We start from the raw sequence: 17,545 nt of genomic DNA, 5'->3' as shown, positions 1-17,545 counted from the left end.
CCAGCGCCCATATTGTCACTTGATGGAACGTTAATTAGCCAAAAGAGTAAACGATCTAAAACTTTAAATTTACATGATGCCCCTTGTGCGTGGCATTGTATTTTCTCCCCTCTTGGGGGGGATGAGGAGTGGCCTGAGGAGGGCAAAGCTGAGGGAGAGAAGCAGCCTAGATTTCAGAGAGGGACCCACCTGGGTTCCCATCCTCACTGTGCTGCCCATCGCTGTGTGACTTTGGGCCGGTGGCCTCACCTCTCTGAACCCATTCTGTCTCTGTAAAGTAGAGCAGTGATGGAAGGCTAGGGCTGTTTGAAGAGCTCCTTTGTGTCAGTGCCTGCCTGCCTGCCTGCCTGCCTGTGGCATTCATCCATTCAGTGGTACTGCTTGTGATTTCTGGCTGGTTATTGTTTGCTTTTTTTTTTTTTTTTTTTTTGGATAGCACCTCTATCTTCCCATTTGGGGAGGGAATGGAGAGGTCTGTAAAGCTTCCCCTGGCTGTGCTTAGAGAACGTGGGGAGGGGACCTGTCTAAAAGGTAGCTGTGGCTGCCCCAGGGACAATGAGAGTGAACAGCCTTCCCATTCTGCAGAGGGACAGGTGGGGCCTCCAGGGAAGGGCTCGGGGGCAGAGGCCTGGGCACACCCAGCTCCAATTGTAACCATCTTTGGCACAGGCCACAGTGACCCCTTCTTGTCCTACTCCCGTTGTCTTCCTCATGACCAGAGGGCCTTCCTAGAATACTTTAAGTACTGGTCTTTGGGGGAAATCTGAGGCTTGAGGGGGACAGTATTAACTCACATCACAGAGTCAGGACATGTGATGTTGGGCTGTCTCACTTCCCCCCATGACATCCCTTCACACACACACGCTCTCCCCCCGCAGACACAGTGCACCTGCAAAAGCACACCCCAGGCCCCTTTAACACACACACACACACACACACACACACACACTCCCTTCATATATCCCCTCAAAGACCATACAGGACACACAGGGCCACGACTCATGAACACAAGCATCAACCTTACACAAACGTGTCGCCCAGGTACACACTGGCTACAAACATTGCAAACGTTCCACAGAGACGCCCTTGCAAGTTGCATAATCACAACTCACAGACACACACACCCTCCCACATTCAACTCTCCTGTTAACACTACGCACGCAGCATCCATCACAAGCATACACGTGAAGCATATGTGATGTGCACGTGATATATATTCCATGCGAGTGCCAGTCACAGGCACAACACACACATTGTCCACAAACACACTTTGTATCCCCTATACACAGCAAAGACTTAAAATAGCCGGGCTCCCGCGCCCAGGGTACAGACACAGACACATGGGCGCATGCTTGTAGGCAATGGGCTGTGATCTCACATTGCTTGTAACTCCGATGTTCTCCAAAGCAGATCATACAGGAGTCGAGTGGCTGATTTGCTGGGGTGTCAAAGGGAAGAAGGGAAAGGACAGTTTGACAGACTCCTGTGGCCTCCCAGGGAGCCTGTGATTCGTGCCGATGGGGTACTGTGAGCTCAGGACGCCAGGAGCTTCGAGGCTGGGCTGGGGCTGCAGGATGCAGAGGGCTCGATCCCATGTCCTAAGGAGTGGATGCTGGTCCTGACCCCAAAGCCAGCCCCTCTCTCTAGGTCTGGAAGCTGGGGAATGGGTATTCAGCCTTCCAGACTGCTGTTCTCTGGCTTCTTCTGGGCTGTGACTTCTGCCTGCTTGCCTTCCCTCTCCTCTGTGTGCTGGGGGCAGCACACCTGGGTTTGAGGCCTGATCCAGACCCCTGAAACCAACCTCACCTCGGCCTGCATCAGGGCCCACCTGGCCTCCCGGGGGCCGGGCTGTGCTTCCTGCTGGCAGAGGCCATCTTTCAGGAGAACAACGCAGCCCCTCTCCCTGCAGGCTCTGCCGTCAGCGTGAACACTCTCCTATTTAACAGACTCCTTCCAGGCCAACCCATGTCCCGTCCAGCTACTGTGCCGTCCTCTTGTCTCCTAGCCGGACCTGCCAGGGCTGCTGCCTACCCTTGCTGTGTCCATTTCCCACCTCCGCCACATGCTTCCCTTCTCCCTCCACTTGTCTCCGGCCTCGTCGTTCCAACCAGCTCATCCCCAGCTTCCACATCTAGAACTGCTACAGACGGAAACTCTTCCGTCCCCAGCTCCCTCGGTCACTTGGTCACTTGGCTGCCCACTCCCTCCTTCCTGAATCGCCCTCTTCCCTTAGCACCTTGTGACGCCCTCTCCTGGCTCTCCTGCCGCCTCTCCAGTATCTCCTCCTGGATCCTTCTCTGGCCCCTCCTCTGCTTCCTCCTTCTCCACCTGATCTTTAAATGTGGAAGCTCCCGGGTCTCCCTGGCTTGTTTCTCTCCTTGCCCTCCCTCCAGGAGACCTTCCTGCCCCAGGGTCCCCCTTTCCTGTTCATCCATCCAGCCATTCATCTTCCACGTGGCGGCCAGATGGAGTCTCTCCAAAACACAGATTTGACCAGGTCGCTCCCCGCTTAAAACCCTTTGATGGCCCTGGGGGGTCCAACCACAAGTCACATTTCCCATTTTCCTGTCTCTTTCACTGCTCACAGGGACCAGATTCCATATCATGCACCGACACACATCCTCCACCAGCTCCTTTCCTGTTCTCTCCCAACTGTGCTCAGTTATCTCTGCCATACTCCCGCTCTCCCTGCCCCCGCTCTCTCCCACTCTTCCCCACCCCCATCTCTTCCCTCTGTCTCTGTCCCTCTCTCCATTTAGAGTTGCCAGACGACCATCCTCCCTTGGGCTGCCTGCCTTGAAGACATCCTTCCCAGTGTCTGGAAGGTTCTTCGAAGGCTTCTGGATGGCCACAGTTCAGGGGCATCCTTGCTATTTCGTTCTCCCACTGCCCCACTTACACTGCAGACACAGACCTTGACCCCTGTCTATAGCACACTCTGATGTCTGCCCATTCAGCTCCTCCATCCGCCGTCCGGACACATGGCTGTTGGCCTTGGCCTCACCCGGGGCCCAGCCTCACCTGCCTGTTCCTCTGGACCTCGCCCCAGAACTCACCCCATTTCCTTTGGCTGCTCCCACCCTGCAGCTGGGGCCTGAGGCCGTCACCGTATCCACGTCAGCTCTTTCTGTGTAGTATGTAGCTCTGGGGGGACAAGGCAGGCAGGATGGCACACGTGGTGGGGGGCTTTGGAGTCAAGGTCTAGGAGTCTCAGTAGCTTCATCGAAAGATATGGGGAGAGTAACATCTACCTTGCATGATCATAGTGAGGGTTAAAGGGCAGGTATCCTACCCATATCAGTTCCTTCTTTTCAGTGGAATAAAGACCCTCCTATGGGCTGCCCACAGGTGAGCCGTATGTACATACTGCCCAGTGCCCGGGAAGGCCTGATTCAGCCCTTTTAAAGGCTCCTGGGCCTTTGATCAATCTTATAAATTGCTCTTTGGGTAGCTACCAATGAAGCAGGAAGCAGAGGCCGGGTGCTGGGGCTCGGGACGACAGTGGGTTCTGGAAGCAAGGCGGAAATGTCTGTCAGGGAGCAGACTGGCAGGAGGACCAAGAGGCTGGTGTGGGGGGTTCACGAAGCCCTGCCATATGATGTGCAGTGATGTTGCTTGCTTCTTGACTCCCAGGAATTCTCCAGCAAACTCCCCATTTCTTATGATGCACGGGGAAGTTGCACTGGTTTTAGGGCTATATCAAAGTGCTAAGTGCAGGCTCAAGGTGGACACGCAGGGAGAACAAAGACTGCCCCCCCCCCACCAGCCTAGCTTTCCCCAGGCCATGCACTCAGTGACAATCCCGGAAGTGGGCCGAGTGGATATTGTGATCTTCCTCAAGCAAGGATTTGGGACTTGGGCACAACGGTCGCCCAGTCTCCGGGCCACTGAGTCCAGGTCTTGGGTTATTAAAAGTACTAATAGGAATGCCTCACAATAAACATCCTCTAGTTTGAAACTGGAGGGTCTGAGCACTTTGAGAGGACAAGGTGGGGCTGGGCATGGGGGTGGGAAGGTGCTGGGCATCAGAGGAGACGGTGGGGAGGGTCCCCTGGCAGGAACCCCCTGGCAAAGAGCCCTGGCCTTCAGCAGTGGGGAGCACGCTATGTAGGAAGGTGGCATGGCGAGCCCTGTGCTGCAGGTAGGCCGAGGGTGGCCCAGGCCAATGGGGAATGGAGGCAGGAGAGTGGCCCGGAGGTTGATGCCATCACTGAGTATGCCGACGGTGGGGCTTGGGTAAAGGCAGAGCCCAGTGTGGTGGGTGGGACAGGCTTGGGGAGAGGGTCACGGGAAGGACGGGGAAGAGAGGGTGATCATTCCTGGTTCTGACCAGGTGACTGGGCAGAGCGCAGTCACGATGGTCTGTGGCTCACTGGGGAGATGCCCAGCAGGCAGCCAGATGCTGGGCCTGGAGCCCAGGAGGAGGTGTAAGTCAGCAACAGAGGAGAAGGCCAGCAAGTGCCTCATTCTCCTGTCTGTGCGTGGGGACCACTACACCTGCCACTCAGGAGAGGGTCTGGAAGGCCAGGCGAGCATCACCCGGGTGTTATTTAATAGGAGTTTCAATGGCTGAGACTGGACAGAACTCTGACAGAAGCCAACTTGGGCCAGGCCTCTCGGATGGGGACGGGACCCGGATCTGCTGTCCTCTGCTGTCCTTCCCTCATCAGAGGGAGTCCCCCAGCAAGATTCCTCTGTGGGGTGGACCCCCACCTATGGCTCTGTGTGGCCCCCTCCTCCCTTCCAGCAGCAGCCCCTGGAGCCTGCTGGCTGGGGAAGGCCCCGGAATCTTGGGGTTGCCAGAGGGCTCCCGGTTCTCTCTGGAACAGCTTGCCTGCCCCCTAGTGGACTTCTGAAGAGTCTCAGGTACTCACGGAAACTGGAAAGGGGCCTTGAAGATTCAGTCCACCCTGTCCACGTCCTGATGGGGAGACCGAACCTCCCAGCAGGGATGGCTAGTGCAAGTCCAGGGACGGAGCTGGGACAAGAGGTGGCACGGCTAGCACTTGGGAAAGAACCCCAGGCTTTGGCATCCCACAGCCTCAGGGGAGCTCAGCAGCAGTGGGGGTGATGACGCCTGCCCTCCCCCCGCCCACCCCCGCCTAGGGCTACAAGGACGGCTGTCTGAGACAACACACACACAACATGCTCAGTAATATGTGGCTCCTTCCTCCTGCTCTACGTTACTTCTCCTCCCCCCGTAAGAGGGTAGGCTCAGCTCTAACAGCTTTTGAGTAAATCAAACCTCGATCTTCGTGCAGGTAGATTTCCTTAAAGTGGGGTTCACCTGCCACCACAGAGGCCTCCTCTACCTCCCCTGCCCTGTTCTATTTGTTCTCCTTCTGGGGTCACAGAAAGAGGGTTTAGACCCAGTCCTGCCCCCAGTCTGCAGGGACAGAGCTGGACAAGGTGGCTGGGGGGGGCCGAGGGGCAGAGGAGGTGCCCCTCCTGCAGTATGCAGGGGTGAAGGGATGGTTTCCAGGAAGGCTTCCTGGAGGAGGCAGCAAGGGAACAGAGGTGTGGAGGGTGAGGAGGAGCTGGCCAGAAGGAGTAGGAAGCAGAGGGACTAGGGAAGATCATTCAGGCTAGTGTAGGGGTGGAGGTAAGAGCATCTGTAGCAGTAGGAGGGGTGGTGGTGAGGAGAGACAGGGCAGACAGGAGAGCCACGGACTGACACACTGCCCACACATGGCACGCAGGATCCTAACTCAGCAGTAGACTACACGAGCCCTGTGCAGAGAACATCCGAGGAGGAGAGCTGGGGAGGGGGGTGGGGGCAGGAGAGCTCAGGAGCTAGCATTGCAGGAGGGGAGATTGCTCGCTAACAGCCTGTGGGCTAACTAGTTCTTTAGTTTGTTAGTTCATCGGTTCACCATCCCGCTGCACACCTCCATCTGGGCTTTGGGCTAAAGGAATGAACTTGATACGGTTCCTGCCGTCAAGTGAGGGTCGGGCATGGCAACTAATAATTGCCTATCGAGGGTGCCTTGGGAAAGAGTTTCAGGAGGAGGTGGCTTTTAGGCGGGCTTTGAAGGATGTTTGGGAGTCTGCCAGATGTTGAAAAAAGGATAGGGTCATGTAGGTGGAGGCAACAGCAGGAGCAGGATGTGGCATCGCTCTGGGTTTGGGGAAGGGTAAGCAGTCTGTCATGCCCAGAGAGTTGAGTGGGAGGGGCAGGGGAGGTGAAGCCAGCACGAGTAGACGAACACCAGGCTAAAGCATTTGGCTTTTCCAAGGAGTCTGTCCTAAATCGTGCCTGCCTGAAGAACACTGCACCCAGCAGTTCCAGACCACCGGAGCCTGCAAAGACCTTCTGGAGCCCCGTGGTTGTGCCTGCCACCATGAGAACTCCTCTCCCTAGAGGAACCAGGAGCGTTCCGTTGCTGGAAACCGACCAAGGGACAGGAACATGGCCCCAGGCTGATGGTGAAGGTGGAGGACTTCATGGGGACCAGCTGGCACTGGCTCGTCATAAGACGAGGGTGAGCTCCTGAAAGCCTCCTGAGCCTCATCAGGAAGGTTTTGTCCGCACCCCCCCCCCCCTCACAGAAAAGCCATGCCCTCTGGAGCCCCCTCTGGGAGCTTTTCAGGGACGATCGCTATTTCCCTGGGCTTTTGTAGCACTGTGTAATCGCCTCAGATCAGAAGACACATAGAGGCTGGCGTGGACAAGTCGCTTCACCCCTCTGAGCCTCCGTTTCCTCATCTAGAAAGTGGGCACATAACTCCTGTCTTGGTGAGTGTTGTGGCTGAGACAACGTACATGGAAGCTCCGGGCACAGGGCCTGGCCCACAGCAGGAAGCAGTGAGTGTGGAATCAATTAGCGCTAACATCTCCCAGCACCGAAGAAACTGGCCCAGGCCCCGGGAACAGGCACGATGTAGGAGCCAGGCGGGCACTGGCCTTCTGCTGCGGTGACCTTGTCCCCAGCTGCTGAGGGAAGGGTGGGGAGAGGTGAGGACCACAGTGTGGGGGGCCTCTATTCATCTGCAGTGTGTCAGCTTTGGAGACAGTGTTCCCTCCCGGGGCCCCAGGCCTGCCTCGCAGGGTCTGAGCAGGGGCCTCGGGGAGCAGAGCTGCCTCAGCCCTTCTCAGCATGGGCAGCTCAAGGGTGGGCAGCAGGACAAGGGCTACTCTCCCCACACCACCATTCTGGGGGGCCCAAGAGCAAGGAGACCCAGGGCCGGATCCAGGCACAGTCTGACATATACCCCACACACGTACAAGGCATGCCCTCGGACACACCCCCCAAATGCGGGCGCACGTCGTGTGCACCAACACAAATATGTGGAGATCTGCCGCTGCTCCCAGACTTTGGTGACCAGCCACACACGCTTGGACACATAACACACACAGCTAAAGCAGGGTACGTGCAGACACAGCAAGGCCCACGTAGACACAGATGCACACACACAGACCCATACGTGCGTGTACATGCGCACTGACAGCATGCACAGGGACATCCATAGACAAGCACACACATGCGGACGCAGACGCACGCATAGGAACGGGGTCAGTCACCTGCCCAGAGCCCTTTTAACTCCAACATCCACATAATGCACATGAAGCCATGTGGGGCTGTTCACACACATGTGCACGCTTTCACAGCTGTTGTCCCCTCTGACCCAACAGCATCTCTATGAGGCAGGCACGGCAGGGGCCTCGTCTCCGCTGTGCAGTGAGCAGCTAAGGGGACAGAGAGACCCCCTGCCCAGGTCATGGTAGGAAACCAGAATCCTGAATTCTGGTCTCCTGGGTCTGCCCTGCACACCAGGCCTCCACGGACCCACACGTGTGCTCATGGAAACTGTGTTCGCAAAGCCTCAGACCCGGAGGGACCTCGCGGTCACCTAAAGATGGGAGAAAATTCATAGGCTGAACGTGAGCTACAGAGTTCAGTAGGGGACCCACTGAACTTCTGTCCCGCCACCAACACGGCTGCGTGCAGGTGCAGACGCGGTCGTGCACAAAGCCGTGGGTTTGTCCCACAGCTGGTGCGTGCAGGTCCTCCTTCCTGAACACTGCTGCAGCCTCGTTTGGCTGAACGCACTGTCCCCAGGAGCTCAGGGTGACTGGCCAGGTTCTGCATTTCAGGAAGCTGAGGTGTAAAAAGGTTAGGCCCAAAGCCATGTAGGTCAGGAGTTCAGGAGTGGCATCTCCCAAAGCTGAGTCTAGCACTTTCCACACAGCAGCTAATGGCCCCATTCGCGCCTCATCCATGGGCCTCTCACATCTCCTCTCTTGCTCCTGTGTGTGCATGGGAGTGCGCGCGCGTGAGCGAGCACACACACACACACACACACACAGGCAGCCTCTGTGAGCACAGCCCCCACCAGAGTATTTTTCCAATGACCCCTAGTTCTGTGTAGTGCCAGCTCTGCCTCCCGAGGGGTCTTTTGAAGAAGGACAAGTTTGTTTAGGGCTGAACCTGCTCCCTGGCCCCTGGCCCTCTCCCCTCAGTCAGGGAAATGAATTCCACCTGCGCCTGCTCTGAAATCAGCCTCAGGGGTTTGGTGAGCAACTCTTTGATGTTAGAAGCCGCTTTAATGAGTTGGTTGGGGGTTTGTTTGCTTTTTTTCCTGTAAGACAGAAGTCTCATTTTCCTAAGAACTAAGGAATTATCACTCTGCTCCCCTTCTTTCCCCTGAGATTCTGGGAGCCCAAGACCTAGACTCCCAATGCAGTGCTCTCAGATACCCAAAGGGTTAGGCAGGCTAGGGCAGGAGAGGAAGGGAAGGGGGCGGCATACTTACAGTATTTGCTGTGGTCGAGCCCTGTCTTGGGAACAAGTCTTACGCGGGCCTCGTCGACACCCATTTTAGGGATGGCAAAAGTCTCCGTCCTCGGAGACGACAGACCTCCCGGCTGAGTCTGGGGCCCTCCTCTGCCTGGCTCCAGCTCCTGGTCCCTGTCTTTCCCTGTGGCAGCTGTGCCACTTGGGGCACATGACCTCCTCCCTCTGGGCCCAGGCACTTGGGCTATACAGTGGGAACAGTGTTCTCCATGTGAGGAATAATAAGCCCTATGATAACAAGATCTCAGAGTCCCAACGATTTGTCAAGAACAAAGCACGGCGTGAAAGGGAGGGAATAATTCTATTTTTATTGTTTTTGTATCAAGAGGCAAGTTTGCCCGTAGGATTCATACTGGAATGCATCAGTTAATATCGCTCTAGGGCACTTCTTAACGAGCACTCTGTTGGCTTTCAGGTTGCTGGGCAAGAGCATTCTCTGCGGGGATTGGAGTAGAAGGAGGGTTTGGGGGTACGTAGGCACAAGAGTTTCTGGGCTGGGACAGGCCCCTGCCCCACTGTTTTCCTCCTCAGGGCCCAGCGAAGGCCTGACCCGAGCTCCTGGGCCTGGCCATACCCTGGCGCGCTTTGGCAAAGGCCACCTTGATTTCTTGGTTTATGAGGTCCTGCCAGGGATCCCTAGGGGGAAAGAAGAAACAAGAATAAAACTACCATCCAAAACAACAGTGGTGGGCGTTGAGAGCCCTCAGCTGCTTACGGGGAGCCGCTTCTGCTTCTGCGCCTTCCCCTGATCCCGGCAGCAGCCCCGCCACGGGCGTACCCCGGACCAGGCTCAGGGAGGTGAAGAGTTGTAGAGACTCATTTGCCTGTGGGGCTCCGTGTCCAGCCTCCCAGGAGACGGGGAGCCAGCCCCAGGTCTGTCCCCTGCTCCAGATGTGAGCTTGAGAAGCCAAAATGCCCTGGGCCGAGGGGCTCTGTGGATCTTGAGGTACGAGGCAAATCTGGGTTAGGGACACTGGGCCCCCACCATGCACACTCTTTCGTTTTCTCATTTGCTTCCCATACGTGCCTGGAGAACGGTAGGTTAGGGTTATGACCTTTGCACGGAGAAGAGAACAAGGCTCTCAGTGACAGCCAGGGCCTCACATCAACCTGGCAGGGGACGCTTTTGAGCCTGGTTGGCAGACATAGAGGGAAGAGAAGCGACCATTCTGTGGAGCGTCTCTGTGACACGTGACGGGAGGCACTTCCGTGGGCACTGCTGCTGTGGCCATACCAACACATGGAAGGGGGCTTTGTCCCCTTCCCCTCATCTTCACTGGCTCCCAAATACACCAAGGTAAAAGGTATCCCAAACACCCCCAAATACACGAAGGTAAATGGCTTCTGTAGACACGGCAAATACGGAGAGTAAGGATAAAAGCATCTTTAGAAAACTTGGCTTTAAAAAAAAAAATCAAGTTACAGTGTATCGCTGATGTAAGAATTTGGAAACTGCCTTTTCCCCCCCCTTTTTAAAGTTATTTATGTATTTATTTTTATTTTTTTATTTTTTTTATTTTTTAATTTTTTTTTTCAACGTTTATTTATTTTTGGGACAGAGAGAGACAGAGTATGAACGGGGGAGGGGCAGAGAGAGAGGGAGACACAGAATCGGAAACAGGCTCCAGGCTCTGAGCCATCAGCCCAGAGCCCGACGCGGGGCTCGAACTCACGGACCGCGAGATCGTGACCTGGCTGAAGTCGGACGCTCAACCGACTGCGCCACCCAGGCGCCCCTATGTATTTATTTTTAGAGAGACAGAGAGAAGGAGAGAATCCCGTGTCTGTATATCTGTTGGTCTGTGATCTCATCTCCAGCCACGCAGAGGGGCACGTGGTGGCATTTCCACGTGTGCATGTACCAGAGGCCCACGACAGGTGTGTGCCCACTTATGTGCGTGGGTCCCATGTGTCCGCATGCTGGGTCTGATTCGGGGGGCCTAGGTGGGTGCCGATTCTCCCCTGCCTGCCTGAAGGCCTCGGAGGCTCCCAAGTCAGGTGGAGTTCACGGAGACTAATCTCAGCTCTCTTCCCTCCCTGAGCCAAGAAGATGAGAACGTTTCTGGCGCTTTCTAAAGTTTCCATCAGGGAGTGGGAAAGTCATCAGCTGAGCGAGCTCAGGATGACAAATGTTCGCCAGACCTGCCATTCCACTCCCAGGATGGGGTGGGCCAGGGGTCAGATGGAAGCCGGCGGGAGCTTGAGAGCTCACCTTCCCGGGGTCCCGGCACTGGGAGACCCGTGGGTGCATCAGACGGCCAGATCTCTTGGGGCTTGTGTGAGCAGGGGAACGTTCCGTAAATGAATCGAAAAAACAAGAGTCAGGAAGCAGCAAGTGCTATGGGGAGGTAGTGCCGGGAGATGGGAAGGAGGTGACAGCAGGGCTTTCTTCAGCATGTGTGATCAGAGCCGCCTCGTGAAGGAGTGGCATCAATGCTGAGGCCTGCAGGATGGGAAGGGACCACGCCAGGGCATTTCGTTACAGGGGATAGCAAGAGCAAAGGCCCTGAGGTTAGAGAGCAGCTCAGTGTGTTTTGCGGCAATGGCAAGGAGGCCCTGAGGAGCGGGTGGCGTGCCGTGGAAGGTGGCCAGGGAGCCAAGGCCAGGGGCAGGGGCAGGCCCAAAGGAGTGGGCCTCCACGGTAGCATGAAAGAGTTCCGGCCTGAGCCTCAGAGCAGTAGAAAGACGTAGACGGTCTGTTCAGTAAACAGGGGGCTTTCCTATTGATCATGTTGGTGTTCGTCTTAAGAGCTCCCTCTGGCTGCCAGGTGGGGGGCGGAGGGGCACAGCGGATGGGGGGCGGCCCCTGCCCGGGCCAGGAGAGAGGTGCCAAAGCGAAGCCCCCAGGTGGAGCTGTGATGGAGGCAGGGCTGCTGGGAAGCGTCCTCCACCTTTCTGACTGAGGATGGCGAGGCCACCCACCACGAGAGAGCCCTGGAGGAGGGCCAGGCTGCCAGGTGAAGCTCCAGAAGGATCTTGCTGAGGGACAGCAAGAGTTGTACAACCCAGAGCTCGGAGGGGAGGCGGGGCCAAGGCCCATGATGGATGTCATGAGCATCTGGATGGGAAGGGAACCCCTGCATTTCAGAGTCTGGGGCTGGCCAGCTGGCAGGGAGCCTGCGAAGGGTCAGTTGGAGAGGAAGGAGCACAGCTGGGGAGCCAGGGAGGCCTGGGGCATATTTCCGGGAAGAGGGAAATATTTCTGGCAAAGGGGAAATGCTGTCGAGCAGTCAAGTTGAGAACTAAAACTGCCCACGGATCTAGTGACATGGATGGAGGTCACTGGTGACCACAGAGTCTTCTGGGCGCGTGGGAGTGGAAGTCAGACTGCGGGGGCTGGGCAGGGAGTGGTGGGTGAGGAAGTGAAGTCAGCGTCAGCAGACGGGCCTTCTGAGAAGTACCGCTCCCCACGGGGGCGGGAGTGGGGGGCACCTGGAAGGCTGTGAGGCCGAGGAGGCTTGCTCTTTGAGGGGCAAGAGAGGTGGGCTGGAGCAGGGGACCCTCATGGACGAGAAAAGGCCACAAAGGGCCACGGCTGTCCTCCTGGGGATGGGTGAGCCAGGGAGCTATGGCACATGGGAAGGCCCCAGGCCATACCCTGTTCCTGTCCCCACACTGCTGCCCCAGCACACTGTCTGCACAGAAACTGGGCTGCATGGAGACATTTACGTGAGCATAAGCTGGTTCTGCACCCAGGAGCTGGGGTGTCCTTGGAAAAAGGGTGCACCTGTGTGTCCTGTACGCTGGCCAGCATCCCAGTGTGTGCCTACCCACCCCCTCCCCTGTCCTACAATGCTGGACCCCGCTCTGTGTATGTCCCGCGCATTTCTTGTCTTTGAGAGATGGAAGGGGGGCAGCCTTGGGTGGGGGGCCATCCCGGAGGAGGTGAGAGGAGCCAGTTGGAAGTTCTGGTGATGGAAAACCCTGGGCGGGAAGCTCCAACATGCTGGTGCTGCTTAGTGGGGCTCAGCTTCCACACCTGTGGTCCCCAGGACCTTTCCAGTTCTAGGAAACTGTCATTTTCAGCCACCGGTAACACCCGTGCGCCCTGCCCTCGGCTCCCTGTGGACCCTTCTACTGCTTGAATGGAAGGGAGTGAGAAGAGCCCATTGCAGTGGAGCCCTATTGCTTTCCTCGCCAACCCACCCCCATTGCCCTCTGGGAAGGACGCAGGGTCATGGAGGACAGGGGACAAAGGGAAGGGCCAAACTGCCAGGCAGGCACAAGCTCTCTGAGGATCTTACTCACTTGGCCCCTGAAGTGTGAGTGTCCTTTCATCTATAGATTCCTCATCTGCAGAAACAGTCTGAATTGACATCAAACGCCCAGTAACTCTTTACCAAGGCTCCAAATGGGGAGATGGTCACGTGCCCAGCACCGAGGGAAAGGCCGACCTAACCATCGCACGCCCGCATGTTGCGATCCCGATGCCGTCACTGCGAATGTGTGTTTATAAAGGGCTCTGAACCCTACGGACAGCACAGACCAGAATGAGAAATTATCCAGGCACCATGACCTCATCCACAACAAACGCATCAGCAACAGGCTAGCAGCAGCGGTCTCTCGGGACTGGAAAGAGGTAACTATTTCATCGTGAAAGAATTCTGTGTTTTCCAAGGTTTCCGCATCGGGCAGGTAATAGTACTCTTATGATCAGAAAAATAACAAATATCAAATTTCAAACAAAAGACGCTGAGCCCTGCGGGCAATTCCTCTTACTCACCCAGGTTTGATGTTCAGTGGTGTGGGGAGGGGCCTGGGGAAGCCTGCCTTCCCCACCAGCCAGTAGGTCTCCTCTTTGCCCTTCCCCTGGAGGAGAGAGGAAAGGGGACTGAGCACGCCTCGGGCAGGGAGTGAGGCCGGAGGAAAGGGCGCAGATCCAGACAGCTCTGGAGAAGCGACTTCTCCATCCCGGCCCTTCTTCTTATGAGGAGTCAAAGAGGGAGTGGCTCCCGGGAAGAAATATTTTTTTTTTTTAGAATTTGGGGAGTGATTAAGACACTCCAGGCAGGCATTTCCTTCTCTATCAGATGAGTGAGAATCTGTCCCGCTGCCCCAAAACACTGGATTTTCCATCAATGCCAGGAAAGAGAGTCCCCTCACCTTTAGCTCAGTCTGGCCTCTGATGTCAACTGTGTAGCCTTCATCCAGGCTGAGCAGCGTCTGGACCGTGCTTCTGTTGACATGAATCCTGTATGCTAGCCAGAAAGGTAGTAATCTAGTCACCACCAGGTGGCAGCATACCTAGCGTTTCGTAGTATCAAGACCCGTAACAAGACCCAGTTCCAGCCAGTAATACACCCAGTTCTGATTCATACGGCACCCTTCACCTAACCTTCCTGTCCCTCTGGTAGACCAGACGCCTCACTAGGGGCCTCAAGGAAAAGCGGATTCCATAGATTGAGTGTTAAGAGGGACTCACGATGAAGTCAGGATGTCTAGGAATGTAATTTTTAGTGATAGGGAAGTCAATGAAGACGGAGTCAGAGGGACAAGCAGTTATTTTCTTTCAAGAGCAGGACTCCCCGGTAGGGCCACTGCATCTAGTCATGCAGGACGTGTCGAAACGACGTTAGGGAGCAGACAACTCATGCAGCTAGAAGCACACGTCCCAGGACTTCAGATTTGACAGCTGCTCTAACCAAGCCATCAGTGTGGCCTCTGATGCCAGCAAGGGCCTAAAGCGACATTGAAAAATCGAGAGGGGTCTCCTCATTGTAAAGATGTGGAAACCCAGGCCTAGAGGAAGAGTATTTTCAAGGACAAGCCGGTGGCAGAAAGGGCTAGGACCCAGGTTTCCTGCCTCCCAAGTCATTGTTTCCTCTCGGCTAATTCTCTCACGAGATCATCCCAAAAGCCCCGTGGAAAGTGACAAGAACCAGCGACCTACGTGATCTCCTTACAGTTGTTTCATTGACAACTAAGGGACACTGCCACCAGGTGGTGATTTGGTTACTAAGCACTCTTTCAAACAGCCAGGCTGCAGGGGTCACTGAGAGTCCTTACCCAGGCAAGATAGAAATATAACACTCACGCAGTCCTGTGGACTCCATCCGGGATGCGGTGTTCACAGTGTCACCAAAGAGGCAGTACCGAGGCATGGTGAGACCAACGACCCCTGCCACACAGGGCCCTGAAACTCAAATGTGTCCGGTGAGTGCCAGGAGGTCCTGGACCCAAGGGAAGTTCCCACGACAGTTTGCCCTTGCCCACCCCCTCTGCTGTCAACACATCCTGGGCTCCAGCTGGGGGGTGAAGATGAAGCTATATGGAGTCTCCTGTGATACCCAGAGAAGAGAGGATGTTGGTGCCAGTCTCTGTGCCAGGGGTGGGGGTGGGCACACAGATAAATCAGAGCCAGCGTTTGCTCTTGTGGAACTCCCAGCCTGGTGGGGGAGATGTGTAAACTGTGATCGATGTTGTCAAATGGAGGCACCAGAGCTGTGCTGGCCCCAGAAGGGAGTCTGACCCAGCCCAGAGGACTTCCTGGAGGAGGCAGTGCATGAGCTATGTCTTGAAGGATGAGAGAATGAGTGGGCAGGGCATGGCAGGTGCCAAGGCACAGAGGCAGAGAGCCCACAGGTCTGAGGGAAGCGGCAAGCAGCTGAGTCTGGATAGGACGGCAAGTAGAAAGTGGTGGGAGATGATGTCGGAGGGCATGACAAGGGCCTGGGAGGCTGGGGCGGGGGTGGGGAGGGGGGTGCGGGGACAGGAATTTGGACTTTATCCTGCAGGTGAAACCATGGAGGTAGGAAGGGGTGGGGACCTGAGAAGAATGCCCCAAGGTCTCTCCTAGACCCATCCCAGCAAACATTTAGTTGTTTGCAGAACCACAGAAGGTCTCTGTCCTGCCTCTCCTATCAGACTATCAGCTCGTCAATATGAACTCAAAATAGCTTTGACAGATGCTGAGACAAAATGTGTGTGTGTGTGTGTGTGTGTGTGTGTGTATGTATGAAACTGAGCATCACAGAGTCTTTAACTTATAACATCTTAGAACCTTCAAATAATAGAAGAAAAAAAGGAATGTAAAATTTTCTATCCTAGAGTTTTAGGATCTCAGAATTCTAGAAGCGCACCATTGGGGTTGCCCCAGCCAATGCCCCTGGAATGATTGGGAGGTTGACGTGGCCCGTCACCCCCACAGCCCCCAGTTTGTACCTGAGTGCAGACCAGCCCGGATGTAAATGGGTACATCGGGCGCGTGCCTCATCCGGAAGCCTCTCACAGAGCTGAGGATGTCCAGGGCCATGTTGGCGATCTCGGCCGCATGCCGGCTCCCGTTGCGCCGGGGCAGCCCTGAGGCCACCATGTAGGCATCCCCGATGGTCTCCACCTAGAAGTCACAGCCTTCACACTCCAGTGCAAGAACACGCCCTCCTTGGACCGTCCCAGCTCACACAAGGCCCTTCTGGGGAGCCCTGACCCACCCCTCAAGTCTCTGGCCCACAGCGTCGTCTCTACCAGGCCTCCCGTCCCAGGTGCTCTAGCAGCACTTAGATCTGCACGCTTCACATCGCCTTGGTCTGAATTGCAGTTGACCGTGGCTATCTGGGCTTCTCTGGCCCCGGGCCATGAGCCCGTTGGCATCGGACCTGGGCGCCCCGTCTGCACAAGGCCACAGCAGCAGATCAGGACTTTATCTGGAGAGCAATACATGTATATTGGATGCATATACATCCCAGGGGGTTGGAAAATAAGTATACCCAGTATGCCTTCCAAGGTGTACTAGGAAAAAAAATGTAGGTGTTGGAATCCTACAGATGCGGGTTCAGTCCCTGGCTCTGCCATTTACCTTGGGCAGACCACTTCACTTGTGCGAGCCTGTTTCCTCTTAGGTGGAATGCATATGAAAGATAAAGGGTTGAAAGAACTAGGCTCTGGGTGCCAGAGGGGAGGTGGGCAGGGGGATGGGTGAAACAGGTGATGGGGATGAGGGAAGGCACTTGTGATGAGCACCGGGTGATGTACGGAAGTACTGAATCGCTAACTTCTACACCCGGAACTGGTATTACACTGTATGTTACCCAAAAAAAATTTTTTAAAAAGGACTAGGCTCATCATAGATGCTCAGTGGATGGAGACTTCCATCACCATCGCCATCATCAGCATCGTTTCCTTGGCCGATGGTTGTGGGGATGAAAGAATCCCACAGTCCCAGAAGGGCTTTGAAGGCCACCCACCTGCCTCTTCGGTGGCTGGCCTGGCCTGCTTACACCTCTTGAGGCGAAAGCCCCCCCCTTCTAGAGGTGGCTGCTTTTCCCTCTAGGCAACTCTGACTTTCAAAAGTTGAGTGGAATAGAAACCTGCCTTTCACCCGCTGCTCTCAGCTCTAGCTCCTGAACTCTAGCCACAAAGCGTTCCCAGGCACCTTCTTTCTTTCTTCCGAAGGCCCCGTTCCAGCTACTGGGGATACAGATGTGTACCGTGGCCCTCCTCCCTGCCACAGGCCAGGCCAGCCAAGGTGAAGATGGTGACTCTACCCTCCAAGTCTTCCCCTCTCCAGGATGAAGAGCCCAGCTCCTGCACTGCCTCTCCCAAAGCCAGCAGATGCTGGCACCTCCCGGATCTGGGGAGCAGGTCCTGGCCGGCTCTCAACATCTGCTCTCCCTTGGCACCTGGTGTGCAAATAATCATAATCATAATCATAATCATTACTTCCCCTGACCATAGGGGGCACTGCAACTCAATAAATCTCTTACACAACATTTGCTGTAGACTGTGCCTTACTACCCATGTTCCCCAAACCT

The 17,545-nt window shown here is 55.8% G+C and overlaps 2 protein-coding genes across 2 annotated transcripts in view; both read right to left on the bottom strand.

Annotated features, from left to right (window-relative positions):
• Positions 1 to 8,868, bottom strand: part of LRRC32 (leucine rich repeat containing 32) — a 28,681-nt gene extending 19,813 nt beyond the window's left edge. Inside the window, exon 1 of the mRNA XM_045483915.1 lies at positions 8,755 to 8,868. The gene's annotated coding sequence lies outside the window, so the exon portion shown is untranslated. The remainder of the gene's footprint in view (positions 1 to 8,754) is intronic.
• A 209-nt stretch (positions 8,869 to 9,077) lies between these two features.
• LOC123600401 (guanylate cyclase D-like) overlaps positions 9,078 to 17,545 on the bottom strand; it is a 35,162-nt gene continuing 26,694 nt past the window's right edge. The window contains exons 14-18 of the mRNA XM_045482466.1: positions 15,957 to 16,131; positions 14,830 to 14,928; positions 13,899 to 13,993; positions 13,519 to 13,604; positions 9,078 to 9,431 (exon numbers count right to left, since the gene is read on the bottom strand). Coding sequence (XP_045338422.1) covers positions 9,323 to 9,431; positions 13,519 to 13,604; positions 13,899 to 13,993; positions 14,830 to 14,928; positions 15,957 to 16,131 — 564 coding nt within the window. The 3' untranslated portion in view covers positions 9,078 to 9,322. The remainder of the gene's footprint in view (positions 9,432 to 13,518; positions 13,605 to 13,898; positions 13,994 to 14,829; positions 14,929 to 15,956; positions 16,132 to 17,545) is intronic.

This window comes from Leopardus geoffroyi, chromosome D1 (assembly GCF_018350155.1).
Source record: "Leopardus geoffroyi isolate Oge1 chromosome D1, O.geoffroyi_Oge1_pat1.0, whole genome shotgun sequence".
Lineage (NCBI taxonomy): Eukaryota > Metazoa > Chordata > Mammalia > Carnivora > Felidae > Leopardus > Leopardus geoffroyi.
Note: the sequence above shows the minus strand (reverse complement) of the source record. Positions and strands in the feature narration are given on the sequence as shown.